The 15,269-nt window shown below is 39.4% G+C and overlaps 2 protein-coding genes across 3 annotated transcripts in view; one reads left to right on the top strand and one right to left on the bottom strand.

The window, feature by feature from the left end:
* The window catches only part of LOC126416135 (intraflagellar transport protein 43 homolog), a 128,408-nt gene extending 114,951 nt beyond the window's left edge, over nt 1-13,457 (bottom strand). Inside the window, exons 1-2 of one of the 2 annotated variants that reach the window (XM_050083674.1) lie at nt 13,341-13,457; nt 6,647-6,772 (exon numbers count right to left, since the gene is read on the bottom strand). In XM_050083674.1, coding sequence (XP_049939631.1) covers nt 6,647-6,772; nt 13,341-13,382 — 168 coding nt within the window. In that variant the 5' untranslated portion in view covers nt 13,383-13,457. Of the gene's footprint in view, nt 1-6,646; nt 6,773-12,939; nt 12,979-13,340 lie in introns of those variants that run through there. The other variant, XM_050083675.1, reaches the window with a different exon arrangement.
* A 99-nt stretch (nt 13,458-13,556) lies between these two features.
* The window catches only part of LOC126416137 (glia maturation factor beta), a 37,490-nt gene continuing 35,777 nt past the window's right edge, over nt 13,557-15,269 (top strand). The window contains exons 1-3 of the mRNA XM_050083678.1: nt 13,557-13,715; nt 13,819-13,915; nt 14,000-14,049. Of these exons, the coding sequence (XP_049939635.1) occupies nt 13,713-13,715; nt 13,819-13,915; nt 14,000-14,049 (150 nt within the window). The 5' untranslated portion in view covers nt 13,557-13,712. The remainder of the gene's footprint in view (nt 13,716-13,818; nt 13,916-13,999; nt 14,050-15,269) is intronic.

The following is a 15,269-nucleotide window of genomic DNA, read 5'->3' as shown; positions in this document are numbered from 1 at the left end:
GCCATAGACTCAACACCATCCCCAGTGAGGATCCCTTGTTCTGTCATTGTCAGACTGTTCAAGAAGTTCATTGTAAACATTCACTGTCCTTTAAACATCAAACAAGCAGCAAATTTTGCTGCAAGCTGATGCACATTCAGCTCTCCAATTGAGATCACATGATAAACCAACTGAGATACCATCCTTTTCTGCAACTTCACTAACAAATAGTTAAACGATACGCATGTGCAAGGTTCTTGTTTTTTTTTTTTTTTTTTTTTTTTTTACTGTGAGAGTCACTAGTTCAGATGCAAGGGACTCCAGATTAAGTGTCATCATCAATTGGTTGACAATCATTTCAGAGCAAAGAAGTTAGCCTAAAACATTATTTTTGTAAACTTTCTAAAAAATTTCAAAATTTTCTGTAAGTGTTTAAGCAGCTTTAATATAAAATTTAAGTTGTGCTATTGCTCTAGAAATCAGAAATTGCCAAAAATTGCCCAAAAAAACTACAAAAGTCAATAACATTGGCTTAAAAATTAAATGAGATAACAATAATGAGAAACACTGCTGCTAGTGATGGATACAATTGACCCTGTCACTCTGAATAAAATATTATTGAAATTGTTGCAAAGGCATTTGCTTTTTCACCAACTAGAGAATGACCATGTATTGAGCAAAGAAATAATTGCAAGGAGGGTACCACACATGGTGGCCCAAAACAATGCACTTACTTTCTAAAAATCAGTATCTTAGGTTAGTGAAATGTAGTTACCATTATTGTACCACTAATGAGTAATTGTAGAAACTAACATAAAGTTGCTCTGTGAGTTCACCGTGAGGCAAGAAGTATACAGAGCTATCAAAGTTAGCTTTTCATTTGAACTGTTCGGCCTGAATCAGTGGTTCATGCAAGGGCTTAATCTGTAAGAGTTATTGGCAACCACGATACTGAAATAAAACAACGATCTTCCTGAGTTCCAAAAATGTGTACAGAAGTGTCCATGAGCAGAGGGATTTCAGTTAACATCACCATCACAATTGATGTCCATTATGAATTATACAGATCACTTTAGACACATTACTGGAGGTACAGTTGCCACTATGAATAATGTGGAGAACACCTCACAATAGTACTTCAGCATTTACCATCACATCTAAATGAAATAACCTAAAACAGATGCAACTGCATTTTATATCCAATATAGCATCCCAGGAGAAGGAACCCACAACTCCTGGCAAATAGGATACATCCTAATTGTCACATCCTGATGCGACAAGGACTGCAGTTTTAAACAGACCTTTTCAGAGAAGAAATCAACATGAAGAAATTAATCTTCAATCAGTGTTCCAGAATTGTCACATGTTTTTTAACCCACACACATCCATGCCTGTGTGTGTTTCTGGACTTACAATTTCTGGCATGGCTAAACTTGCATTAGCATAACTTTGGCAGCTCTGAACAATTCACTTTATCTCTCTCCCTAACCAATATACAGGGTGTAAATTTTAAGTTGACTAACCAGAATAACTCAAAAAATAAGCTTCACATGAAAAAATGTGTAGAATTTATTTGAATTACAGTGCCCACTACCAAGATTCAAAACAAATGTTTAAGACAAAATGTATGTAGTTTTTTTTATGTAGAATCTGATTCTGCAATAAAAAATGGGGGTTCCCATTTAAAATTTTAAAGTTGCCTCCTGCCCCACCCCCAGGGGACTGGGGTGGAGGGCTAATTTTAGCACCGGCACATGTCCCTCTCGAAAATAATCAACTTTGGATTCTACACATTTTTTCATGTGAAGCTTATTTTTTGAGTTATTCCGGTTTGTCAGCTTAAAATTTACACCCTGCATATTGGTTAGGGAGAGAGATAAAGTGAATTTTTCAGAGCTGACCTAGTTAAATGCTAATGCAAGTTTAGCCATACCAGAAATTGTAAGTCCAGAAACACATACAGGTATGGATGTGTATGGGTTAAAAAACATTGTGGCAATTCTGAAACACTGCTGAGAGATTAATTTCTTCATGTTGATTTCTTCTCCAAAAAGGTCTATTTAAAAATGCAGTCCTTGTCACATCAGGAAGTGGCAATTAGGACATGGCTTGAAACAAGAATGAAAACTTGCGACTTCCACATATTTTAACTTTTAATTAGCACAATTTTGGGAGAGTGTAAGTACATATGTCTTTATCGCACCAGCTCAAAAGACCAACGACCATCAAGATCAGTGAAGAAAACAATTGAGGTACAGAAAAAAGGCCTGATAGTATAGCTTTCAGTTTTCTGCAACTTATTCAGATATAAGCATACATCCCTATGATATCTTTGCCGTATGGGGATGGCACAAAATGGAAAATATTTATTTATATGTGTAGGCCATTTAAAGAACCTATATGTGTCGCATCACTTGATTGAAATAGAAGTCAGGATCAAACTAGCAACAGCAATAACTTTTGAAGTCTTAGTCAAATAACAGAGATAAAAAGCAGCTGTGGATGTAATAGATATTTCAAATTTAGTTTTTGTGCATCTGCAGCTGTAGAAGACCCAGAGATACACTGTGAGCATCTTTCCAGGTCTCTATGTAATGTATTCAAGTATGCATGATTGTACTTGAAGCTAATTTGATTTGTAAGTCAGTTTTTAATATTTTAGTATCCCCCTTTTCTCCCCTTTTAAACAGATCATCTGATGATGACTTGGTTTTAAGTAAAAACACTAATGATATCACTTGTGTGACCTGAGGCAGAATCATATACTTACAATATGGTCAGTGTGTTTTGCTCAGGCAGTAAGCACAGTCTGTGTAGTTTTGCTCATGACAGATTACTTGTTGTGGGTTGGCAGGAGAGCCAACACCGGGTTATGAGAGGAAGCCTAAAGGCACGCATTTTAGCTCACGCAGGCTGGCGTGAGGTCTGGAACAGGTCAAGGAAATTAGAATTTAGAAAAACGGACGTAGCTGGTGGAATATTTAACTTTAATCCATTAATGATGAGCATCGCTCTTGACTGTACATTATTTACAATATTAATAGTAACTGAACATGGCGCCTTGCTAGGTCGTAGCAAATGACATAGCTGAAGGCTATGCTTACTATCGTCTCGGCAAATGAGAGCGTATTTTGTCAGTGAACCATCGCTAGCAAAGTCGGTTGTACAACTGGGGCGAGTGCTAGGAAGTCTCTCTAGACCTGCCGTGTGGCGCCGCTCGGTCTGAAATCACTGATAGTGGCGACACGAGGGTCCGACGTATACTAACGGACTGCGGCCGATTTAAAGGCTACCACCTAGCAAGTGTGGTGTCTGGCGGTGACACCACATTACTGAACTCTCTTTCTGAGAATAACCTTACACAAAAGCTCAGTTTGGCTTACATAAAGGCTTCCCTATTGATAAAGCAATATTTGACCTGAGGAACTCATTTGTGGACTACAGAAGAAAAACAAGCCTGTCACTTTTTATGTGAGCTTGTTAAGGCCTTTAATTAAACAGATTATAAAATTCTACCAGGGAAGCTAGAAAGTTATGGCATTAAAAAAATCCCACTGAGTAAGAGGAGACAGATCAGCAACAGAAGACAGTGTGTCACATAAACAAATGATATGACAGGAATAAAGCTATATTTGGCATGTGGAAATATTAAATATAGTGTTGCACAAGGTTGGATTCTTGGTTCTCTCCCATTATTGAGCTACAGTCCGCCCAAATAGCTGAGTGGTCAGCGTGATGGATTGACGTCCTACGGGCCCGGGTTCGATTCCCGGCTGGGTTGGGGATTTTCTCTGCTCAGGGACTGGGTGTTGTGCTGTCTTCATCATCATTTCATCCCCATCTGGCGCACAGGTTGCCCAATGTGGCATCAAATGTAATGAGGCCTGCACCAAGGCAGCCAGACCTGCCCCGCACGGGGCCTCCCGGCCAATGATGCCAATTGCTCATTTCCATTTTCCATTGAGCTCCAGAAATAATTTAGTAGGGCCTTTAAAATAATGTGATATAATTATATTCTACAGAACTGTCAGTACTGGTGACAGACCCATACAAAAGTATGTGCACTACTGAAGTGTCACATGTCGTTTAGGCAAATGACATTTCACACTCTTTGAGTAGTACAAGGAAAGATGATTGTGACAGAATAGCATTAAGTAGGAAGTAAGTCATGAAACATATGCCACATACTGTGCATATGTGGTTGTTTTCATACGTGCACACATTAACAGGAGATATGGAATATGAAAAACGGCAAGATGTGATGACAAATAAACAGCTTCACCTGCTGTGGGCATAGTCTTTTATGTTTTGGCATCAGGAATTGGCAGTGGCGTAACTATCAGGGAGCAGCACTCTCTCCAAGAATGAAAACAAAAGAAAGTATGGTTTTGTGACAAATGAAGTCTACTGTAATCTTGATTGTCATGTGGAGCCTTTGAGGCATATGTAGTATGTAAAGTTGTGTTCTACTCAAATTCACTAGTCACTCTAACGATCTTACACCCATCAAGGAAATATTTGTTTGTAAAAGGAAAGTAGTGGACATGCTTCTTTGTGGTATGAGTAGAAGCCACTAGCTCAGCACAAATCTTTTGTTTTATAAATTTTGAACATATGTCCCTCACTGAGGCTTTGTTCTGGCACTGGTAATTTATCTTATGCCCCAGATGTATGCACGTAATGTGTTTCATGCAGTGTTGCAAGATACAGTGTTGATGCACTGGGGGTCCACATTCACAAGGATGCTACATACGTCAGGTATTTGCAGTTGTAATTTTTCCTTTACCAAGCTTACTTTTCATTTTTTGTGGTGGTCAAAAGATAGCCTTGTTGTTTTTTCCTAAATACTTGGTATTTTTGCTCAGGGAGGCCCAATGCAGGGAATAAAGGCAAGTTTTTCTTTCTCTTTCTCCATCTCTTCTTTGCAGATGGCTGCATCATTTGTTTTCTTCGATGAATGTCTAATTAGAACTCTGTTGTACCCATTTTGGCAAAACACACACCTCTACGGCATTGCAGCTCAGCTGGGAGGTTGTCTTTGTCACAAATGGTATGTGCCTTGTGTACTAAAGTTGTTAGAGCAGTGTACTGCTGTGCTGGATGATGACAGATAGGTGCAAGAAGGTACATATCTCTGTGGGTCTTCTTTCTGTAGACTGCTTTTACTAGGTTACCATCTGCCTTTCTTCTTATTAGAATGTTAAAAAATGGAAGACATCCATTCTATTTTCGCTCTGTTATGAACTGTATGTCTTGATGGATGCTGTTTAGGTGCTACAGGACTCTCTGCCATGTTGCCATGCAACAAAGGTTTCCTCCATGTAACAGAGGGAGTATTTAGATTTGAGCCATGCAGTTTTTAGTGCAATCTCCTGCAAATGTTCCATATAGAGATTGGCAATTAAGTGGCAAATGGCAAGCCCACAGGTACACCATCGACTTTTTTGTAGATCTCCCCACCACATTTGAATTAGGTTGTCATGAGTACATGTTCAAACAGCTTCACCATTTGGTCCTCACAGCGTATACCAAGACGTCTTGAAATGGTGCTTCTGTGAAAAGAGATGTTACATTGAAGCTCAGCAGCAAATCACACTTCTGCAGCTACATCTCTTTCAGTAAGGACACAAATTCAGTTGAGTTCCTCATATCATGACTGCAGCATCACTTTATGCATTTCAGAAGTGGGGCTACATAAGTGGCTTCTACATATATGAGAGCATTAATTGCATTCACTACAGGATGCAGTGGAACACTTTTTTTTATGAATATTAGGCAGTCCATAAAAGCACTGAGATGCTAGTACCTTTAGATAGAGCCATTTTGTATCTTCCTTGGTTAGAGCTGAGCTGACTCGTGAAGCAAAGCTATTGTTTTTCTTGTCATCTTCAGGGTTGGGTCCTTCTCCAGTTTCCACAGGCTACAACGCCTAGCATAGTACTTGTCTTCTGGTGGTAGTCAACAGCACGTAAGAGAATTATTGCAGGTAGGAATATTGTCAGCAGATATGACTACTATGTTTTCATTTTCTCTTAGCACTCCAAGTACTCTCCGATCTGCTGCTGCCTTATTTAGTTTTAGAAGCTGGGGTTTTTTGATGATCCTGCATGTTTATGACCTAATTTCCTCCATCTTTTCTGCTGGCACACCACCCGGAAGTACACTATTAATCACTCACACAAGAAACCTGAGAGCTCACAGCTGGCATCAGTGCACTTCATGTAAATAAATTCATTTATTCACTCATGAAATAAGTTGTTTCTAGCTTTCTGTAATATTTGTTTACAGTACAGGCAACCTCATTTGATGAAAATTTCTTCACTTCAAGACATATTTTGAGGCTAAGAAATAGCATGTGTGATTCATATTAGATTGCAATTTCTGATTAGATTGTGTTTTAGTGTTTTCTTGAACACAGATTTAATCATAAATTTTGAAATCTTGAGTTCAAAATTCACTGCAAATAGTCAAAACTGTTATCAGGGTAGTTTCCACAGTCTCTATTTATTTCAGTAACATTAGAAGTTTTCAGTGAAACATGTTGTAACTTAAATATTAGAGTTAACATGAAATTTGTTAAAATGTAACATAGTACATACGTACTAAATCCAACACAGAAGTCTGATAAAACAATATAAATATATGATATGACATTTATTTATTATACCTGCAGTGAGCCTCTTGATAGTCCAGAACCTGGTGCAGATCCAGGACTATCTATGGTACCATCAGCAGCTGCGTCTTCTTTTGGTGAGCTGGCATTGCCAGCCCTTCTACCTTTGCGGGCTGTTAGCTGTCAATGAAATGAGAATTATGTTTTATACGACACGAACTTTCAGCCACACAGAAAAACATAGTGGTAACAGAAGAAGGCTTTTCTAAGTTTCTAACAATGTCATAAAGTAATTTTAAGTAACACAGCTCATGCTACATTAAAGGACTTGCTTAATACGTCTGGTGGTAAAAACCAAAATGTTTGCTTGTAAAAAGGAAATAAAGGCAATGATAATTCTGTGTATTAAGTCAAGTGGTAAGACAGTGTGCATATGTTTGAGAATGAAAATTTGTCATTTTCGTTTCAAGTGACTCATCACATCACACTACACTCTTCTTAATAGCATTGCTTCATAAGGGACAAACTTCTATCCTTTGTTAACATATCCTTGCTGTTGATAAGATACTGGAATTTGAGACAAATCTACTGTCATTCTGTCTGAGGAGTTTTCATCTGTCTCCGATGACAGAAAAAAGTTTCTCAGGGGAATTGAGCTCTGAAATCATTTGTACAACATTGGCTATGCAAGTCTTTCCTGCAATTGTTTTGATATTTGATGATTCTGATTACTGAGAATTAATTGTTTTCACAATTATAGCTCACTGATACTGTTTTTTCCACAAGACATGCATACTTCCATCATTTTGGACATTTGCTCTCAGAATACATCACACATTGTCAGTCTTGTGTACTCTATTACAACTGACTGACCAACACTGTGTCCTCACCAAAAGTTGGACAGTTCACCCATTAGTCTACTAAAGAGACTGGCTACACCATGACTGTCCTTCCTCTGCTGGAGTATTACTGTGCAGTATTGGAACCTTACCAGATAGGATTACAGACAACATCAAAAAAGTTTGAAGAAGGGCACTTCAGTTTGTATTAATACGAAATAGGGGAAAGAATGACACATCAGATGGGGTAGAAATCACTAAAACAAAAGCATCTTTCACTGTGGTGAGATATTTTTGCAAAATTGCAGTCTCTTCCAAGCACAAATTTTGTTACCTCCTACCTACATAAGGAGAAATGACCATAGTAATAAACAATAAGAGAAATCAGGGCTTGCAAGGAAAGATTTGGTTGTTCATTTTTCCGACATGCTATTTGGGAGTGGAACAGTCAAGAAATAGTCTGAAAGTGGTTCTGTGAGCCCTCTGCCTCCAAGCACTTGACTGTAGATTGTGGAGTAGTAATGTAGATGTGGACCCATCTTCCTGGACAAATAACATCATCAAGGAGGTTAAGCGATAGAAAATCCAGGATGGAATGTAACAATATTGTGAAAAGGAAAGTTGCCACTCACCATACAGCAGAGATGTTCAGTCACAGATATTAGATGATAAACACACACATACACACTCACGCAAACACAACTCATACACACATGACTGCAGTCTCAGGCATCTGAAGCCACACTGCAAACAGCAGCAGCAGTGCATGATGGGAGTGGTTACTGGGTGGAGGTAAGGAGAAGGTGGGTGCGAGTAGGGGGAGGGAGAGCAGGGTAGGGGTGGCAGACAGTGATGTGCTGTTGGGGAGCATGCAGGGATGAGGTGGAAAGAGGGTAGGGCAGCTATGTGCAGTCGGTATATTAGATGAAGGGCAGTGGAGAAGTGGGGAGGAGATAGTGGAAAAGGAGAGAAGTAAAAAGACTGGGTGCAATGGAGGAATGAGGGCTGCATAGTGCTGGAATGGGAACAGAGAAGGGGAAGGATGGGAGAGAACAATGACTAATGAAGGTTGAGGCCAGGAGGCTTACGGGAATGTAGGATATATTGCAGGGAAAGTTCCCACCTGCACAATTCAGAAAAGCTGGTGTTGGTGGGAAGGATCCATATGGCACAGGCTGTGAAGCAGTCATTGAAATGAAGGATGTCATGTTTGGCAGCATGCTCAGCAACTGGGTGGTCCACTTGTTTCTTGGCCATACTTTATCGGTGGCCATTCATGCAGACAGACAGCTTGTTGGCTGTCATGCCCATAAAAAATGCAGCACAGTGGTTGCAGCTTAGCTTGTAGATCACATGACTGGTTTCATAGGAAGCCCTGCCTTTGATGGGACTGGTGGTGTTTGTGACTGGACTGGAGTAGGTGGTGGTGGGAGGATGAATAGGACAGGTCTTGCATCTAGGTCTATTATAGGGCTATGAGCCATGAGGCAAGGGGTTGGGAGCAGAAGTTGTGTAGGGATGAACGAGTTTATTGTGTAGGTTTGGTGGATGGCGGAATGCCACTGTGGGAAGGATAATGGACAGGACTTTTCTCATTTCATGGCACAATGGGAGGTAGTAGAAACCCTGGCGGAGAATGTAATTGAGTTGCTCCAGTCCTGGGTGGTACTGAGTTACGAGAGGGAATGCTCCTCTATGGCCAGACGGAGAGACTTTGTGAGGTGGTGGGAGACTGAAAAGGTAAGGCATGGGAGATTTGTTTTTGTGCAAGGGTGGGAGTATAATTACGGTTTGTGAAGGCTTCAGTGAGACTCTCTGCATATTTCAAGAGGGACTGGTCATCACTGCAGATGTGATGACCACGGGTAGCTAGGCTGTATGGAAGGGACTTCTTGGTATGGCACAGGTGGCAGCTGTCAAAGTGGAGGTATTGCTGGTGGTTAGTAGGTTTTCATATGGACAGAGGTGCTGATGTAGCCATCTTTGAGGTGGACGTCAATATCTAGGAGGGTGGCTTGCTGGGTTCAGTAGGACCAGGTGAAGCAAAGGGGGAACAAGTTGTTGATGTTGTGGAGGACTGTGGGTAGGGTGTCCACACCTTCAATCCTAATCGCAAAGATGTCATCAATGAATCTGAACCATGTGAGGGGTTTAGGATTCTGGGTTTTTAGGAAGGATTCCTCTAGACGGCCCATGAATAGGTTGGCATAGGATGGTGCCATGCAGGTGCCCATAGCCACACCCCAGAATGTCTTCATAGGAGAAATAATTGTGGGTGAGGATATAGTTGGTCATGGCGACTAGGAAGGTGGTTGTTGGTTTGGGATCTGTTGGGCAATGGAAAAGGTAGCATTCAACAGAAGTTAGGCCATGGGCATTGGGAGGTGGCGTCAATAACAGGGCACCATGTGGTAAAGGGACAGGAACTGTGGAAAGTCAGTGGAGGAAATGGTTGGTATCTTTTATATAAGAGGGTCTGGGTAATAGGTTGAAGGTGTTGGTCTACAAGAGTAGAGATTCTCTCAGTAGGGGTCCTGGGTGGTTGGGTTTAAGGACTTTAGGAAGCATGTAGAAAGTGGGAGTGGGGGAAGAGGTAGGGGTGAGTAGAGAGACTTGTGCCACTATTTATATCCAAGTTTGCATCAAGCAGATTAACTTCTTTAACTGTAGTGATAGTCGAAGAGCATGTATTATCAGTAGTAATCAAAAATGTTTTTTTGTGTTTGTGTGTGTGTGTGGATATTGCAGTGTATTGCTAAGTTGCATAAAATATAGTCAATACATTTATTTTCTTAAAAGAACTAAAAGTTGTCCCTATAATATTGCACTTCAGAGTGTCCTGTCAAGTTGTTGTTTCTATTTTATGTACAATATTGCAACAATCAACTCATCCATCTCCCTCAGGTGCTGCAAATTTTGCTGTTATGTCTACTCGCTGTGTGAACTCCGACAAGACTGTGAACTGTTGTTGGTCTTGCGCCGCTATTTATATTCGAGTCTGATTTCTGATACTCACTATGCCCTGTGATGCTCTTTCATTTTTCAGAGTTCACACTAATATTCTGTGAAATACAATTTGTTTCAATGTTTTACAACTCTAGTGGATGTGACACCTGCTGAGACTTCTAACAAATTGAGTGCTGGACACCAAGTGTTATTTAAATTTAAATTTCTGCACTTTTTCATTGGTTTTTCTGACATCTTTATTTCAAGAGATCAGTGTGAGCTTTGAAAAACAAAAAGGCATTAAAGAGCATAGTAAGTGTTGGAAATCAAGCTTAGCTAACGGTAGCGGCATGAGACCAACAATAGTTCACACTCTGCTAGGAGTTTAAGCAGAACTTGGAGAATCTGACAAAGACAGCTGTGTTGGTTTTCAAAATATTGTTCATAAAATGGTAAGAATAACTAGGCACAGCACCCAGAAGCACCCTATTATACGATCACACTGAGAAGATCTCAGAGATCACAGCTGTTTCTTTGTAATACACCTCACCTAAATACATTCAGGTTTTTGATCGCTCATCAAAGAACCTGTTTCTAGCTTTCCATAATACTTGTTTACAGTATGGACAACCACATTTGATAAAAATTTCTCCACCTGAATGCATATTCTGAGAATGAGAAACAGAGTAAGCAAGTCTATATATGGCAAAGCCAATGTTTTTACCAGCATCAGCAGTCCATCCTGAGAGAATCCAAATATTTTGCCAACAGACATAGCAAAGAATTCCAATTGCTTGTGGTACACCAGGGTAAAGATATGCACAGCTCAATGCCGGACAATGAACTGTGTGGGTGGATCGGTGTACCCATTTCTATTCTAGTCCACAGGCTAAAAAACATAAGAGCAGGCAGCTTTTATTCTGCATCTCCAAAACTTACTGCTCAATTAAAGAGCCACACTGATAGTTGTGGGCATGAGCCATGTTTGATATTTTGTTGTTTATTCCTGTGTGGGTACCTGTAGTGCTTACTGAGCCAGCTGCAATATTTTCCACAGACTCGGATAGCAAATCCCTCCCTCCTCCTTGGACACAATTTGCTGCTGGGGTCAAAATCATTTGGGGCATGGGTTAGAATGTTCTTATTTGTTATCACAGTCTGTGTTGGTCTGCAATCTAGTAGTTCCACCACCTTAATTTCAGGTGTGTAGTGGCAGTTAGGATTCTTCATGCTCCCCTGGTTGTTCCATTTCTTCTTCCATCATGGATTCCTGGATCTGGAGTGACTGTTACAGGCACCACTTTAAATATAGTGGTGCAAGGACTGGCAACTTGCTTTAAATGTTCAAAACTGTAAATTGTGCACTTCATAAAAGGAAAAATGTGGTATCCTGTGACTACTGTATCAACTCAAACTTGGCAACTCTTTGTAGGGATATGAAATGGGGTGATTACATAGGCTCAGTGACAGCTAAAGTAGGTAGCAGACTTTAGTTTATTGGCAGAATACTGGGGAAGTGCAATCAGTCTACGAAGGAGACTGCATACAAAATATTCATGCAGCCCATCCTAGAGTACTCCTCTAGCGTGTGAGACCTGTATCAAGTAGGACTTACAGGGAATATTGAACTTATACAGAGAAGGGCAGCACATATGTTCATGAGTTTCTTTGATCTGTGAAACTGAACTGGCAAATGCTTGAAAATTGAAGCAAACATCCTGAGAGAGCCTACTTACAAAGTTTTTCAAGAACAGGCATTAAATGATGACTCTAGGAATACACTACACATCACTCCCACGAGGATTGTGAGGACAAGATAAAATTAATTACTGTGCACACAGAGGCATTTTAACAGCCATTCTTCCCCCACTACATACAAGAGTAGAACCAGAACAAGCTCTAATAACTGGCACAATGGGAAATACCCTCTGCCATGCACTTCTTAGTGTTTTGAAGAAGTTTGATATAAATTTGCTTGATGTCTCCTGTTAGTCTAATATGTTACAGACCCCGTGCACTTTAATAGTACTGCAATATAAGTGATATAAATGATTTATAATCAATTTCTTTCATATACACACTACATATTTTACTTCTCAAAAAGCAATGCTTAAATAGTGCCTATTATCACAGATAGGCTACATTTTAAATTATTTACAGGCACCTCTGCAAAAAAAAAAAAAAAAAAAATAAATAAATAAATAAATAAAAAGAACCCGCACTCAGGGCCCTGTGAGTATTGTAGGACTCAAAATATAGAGTGGGCTATTATGACACTATTGTAATAAAACTCTATTTAAAAATGTTACATGAATATGTAAGTTTCCACTAATAAAACTCCCATATTAGTGTAAGCTTAATACCTCAGAAACATTAAAAAATTGTAATGGTGTGAAGCTTGCCTCTTGATAGGAATCAAAGAAAATTCTGCTGACATTAGATGATATTATTAGACGTCAAAGAGTGAGACATTAGGTCTATAACTAAACTGCTAAAGTGTAAAACGTTCATATAATAACTGGTGGATTTCAGACGTTGCTGTATTTTTGTATCGGTACATACTTGTATATTGGCTGTAACCCTCATGTTGGTTTTGCAATGTCAGGCTAATTCGGTATACTTTTCTGTTTGTGTAGATTTCTTCTCACGTCACCTTCTAAGTACATAATATCATTAAAGTTTGCCCATATGAATTTTTATTTCCCTTGTTTCTCTAAACTATAAATTCTGCACTAAACATAAAGTACCATACAGACTGCGAACAAAGTATAATGAAACCAGGACGGGGCGTTAAACTCTAATCTTCCTTGCTTTTTAAAGAAATCAGTTTATCTGCCATGGAAATAAACTGTCTTTTCTATGTGATTATTTTACGAATATTTCGAATGAGTTTCGTGGATTCACTAAGTGGTAAGCTGCTGTGGAACTTGAATCTTACGTCGAAGTGTTACTGACGACCCTACCTTCTTTCCAAAATTGAAATTTAAATCACCATCGAAATCCATAACAAAGTTAACAAGCACTTTTCACCTGCTGGCTGTTGCCTGTATTACCATGGCAACAGCTTCCACGCAAACTCCGAGCGGCAATACTTTGGGTCGAATTCCTATATAATCGATTAAGACACTCGATACATTTCGGTTCTACCACAGTCGTTCTACTGTGTGTTGCTTCGATTCGGTACATCGATAGTTAATGTGGAATAATAATTGTGTTTTTGTGGGCAGCACGAAAGGTTTTTGACGTTTGGGTGTTTACGGTTTGATTCGATTGCATTTTCATACAGTAGCTGTGGCATTGGTCATATTTCTATTAGGACTACAAAACAGACGAAAATGGTAAGATAAATCACGATAGACAAAACAATTGACGTTTCCAATCTGTAATCAGCGAATTGCCGGGAAACGCCTATTCTGACGTTTCATATGCTTTTTTTTCCAGTCGCATAACGTGAAAGTGTGTGACATAGAGGACGACGTAAAAGAGGCGCTGAAAGCATTTCGTTTTCGTAAGAGCGATAAAAATGCCGCGTTGATATGTAAGTGTAAATTTTTTACGTTCTGTTCTGGTGTGTTACTAGACTTTCACCCAGCTATACTAATAAATCTTTTTCACTTTTCAGTAAAAGTCGATCGAGAAAAGCAGAAAATATGCATCGATGAACAATTAGAGGTAAAAAATACTTCTTTACCATTAGTTTACTCTTGCTGCTTATCCCTTAACTGTGTGGTAAACAGTATTCTTGTACACCGAAAGTTATATTTTTTATATGCATTTGAAAAGGGTAATTTCAAAGGCAGCTCAGTGCATTATTTTTTTTTAAATAGCTGTTTTCGCTAACATGTAATCTCCTGTCAAGAGCTACCAATTTCACCATGCCGATTCGCCTTAAAACTGCATATTAGCAATAAAAAGTTGGCCCCAGAAACAGCTGTTACTTCGAAAAACGACAAAGATTAGTAATTATTTTTTTCTAAAGTTAACAAGTCGATTTTAAATTCATTATTATTATTATGTGTGTATGGACCCTGTCGGATCACACATTGCAATTATGGTTCCCCTTTCTAATACCCCATATAGCTTTCATTCTTTCGCTCTGTGCTTTCTTCCGAGCACTTGGTCCCTGATCTTTTACGGACTTCATTCTCTGGCTTTACTACACATCTATTTATCTTCTGACGGTAAAGCTGTAACTTTTCCAAGTCATATTTGACTCTTCTATCCATGGAATGCGCTTCAGTTTTGCAGTGTACGTCAAAATCTTGTGAGTTAGCCTTGAAGATGGGAGTGTATGAATGTGGCCATAGACGAGGTTTTGCTCGTGTACAGCACTTCAGGGCCGGCCGCGGTGGTCTAGCGGTTCTAGGCGCTCAGTCCGGAACCGCGCGACTGCTACGATCGCAGGTTCGAATCCTGCCTCGGGCATGGATGTGTGTGATGTCCTTAGGTTAGTTAGGTTTAAGTAGTTCTAAGTTCTAGGGGACTGATGACCACAGATGTTAAGTCCCATAGTGCTCAGAGCCATCTGAACCATTTGAACAGCACTTCAGGTTTAATCACTGTACGTTTGATATTTGTATGAATGGATATACATTTCTTGTTGTAGATTTCACGCATTCTCCCATAAGCTCATTTGAGCTGTTGTAACCAAACTTTCTGTACTTCCTTTTCCAACCCTGTTGGTTCTATGATCTCACCGAGATATTTGAAGTGTGGAATTTGAATATTCATTTATATAATGACAGTTTAGTGAAAGCCATGTGACTGTAGAAAAATGGTAGGCCAAGACATATTTGTGTTTCAGTCATCTCTGTGGAAAGATAAAAAAAAAAATAATAATAATAATAATAATTTGAAGAGCTTGGCAATATTTGATATTAGAATTCTCATTT

The sequence above is a fragment of the Schistocerca serialis genome, chromosome 8 (assembly GCF_023864345.2).
Source record: "Schistocerca serialis cubense isolate TAMUIC-IGC-003099 chromosome 8, iqSchSeri2.2, whole genome shotgun sequence".
Classification (NCBI taxonomy): domain Eukaryota; kingdom Metazoa; phylum Arthropoda; class Insecta; order Orthoptera; family Acrididae; genus Schistocerca; species Schistocerca serialis.
Note: the sequence above shows the minus strand (reverse complement) of the source record. Positions and strands in the feature narration are given on the sequence as shown.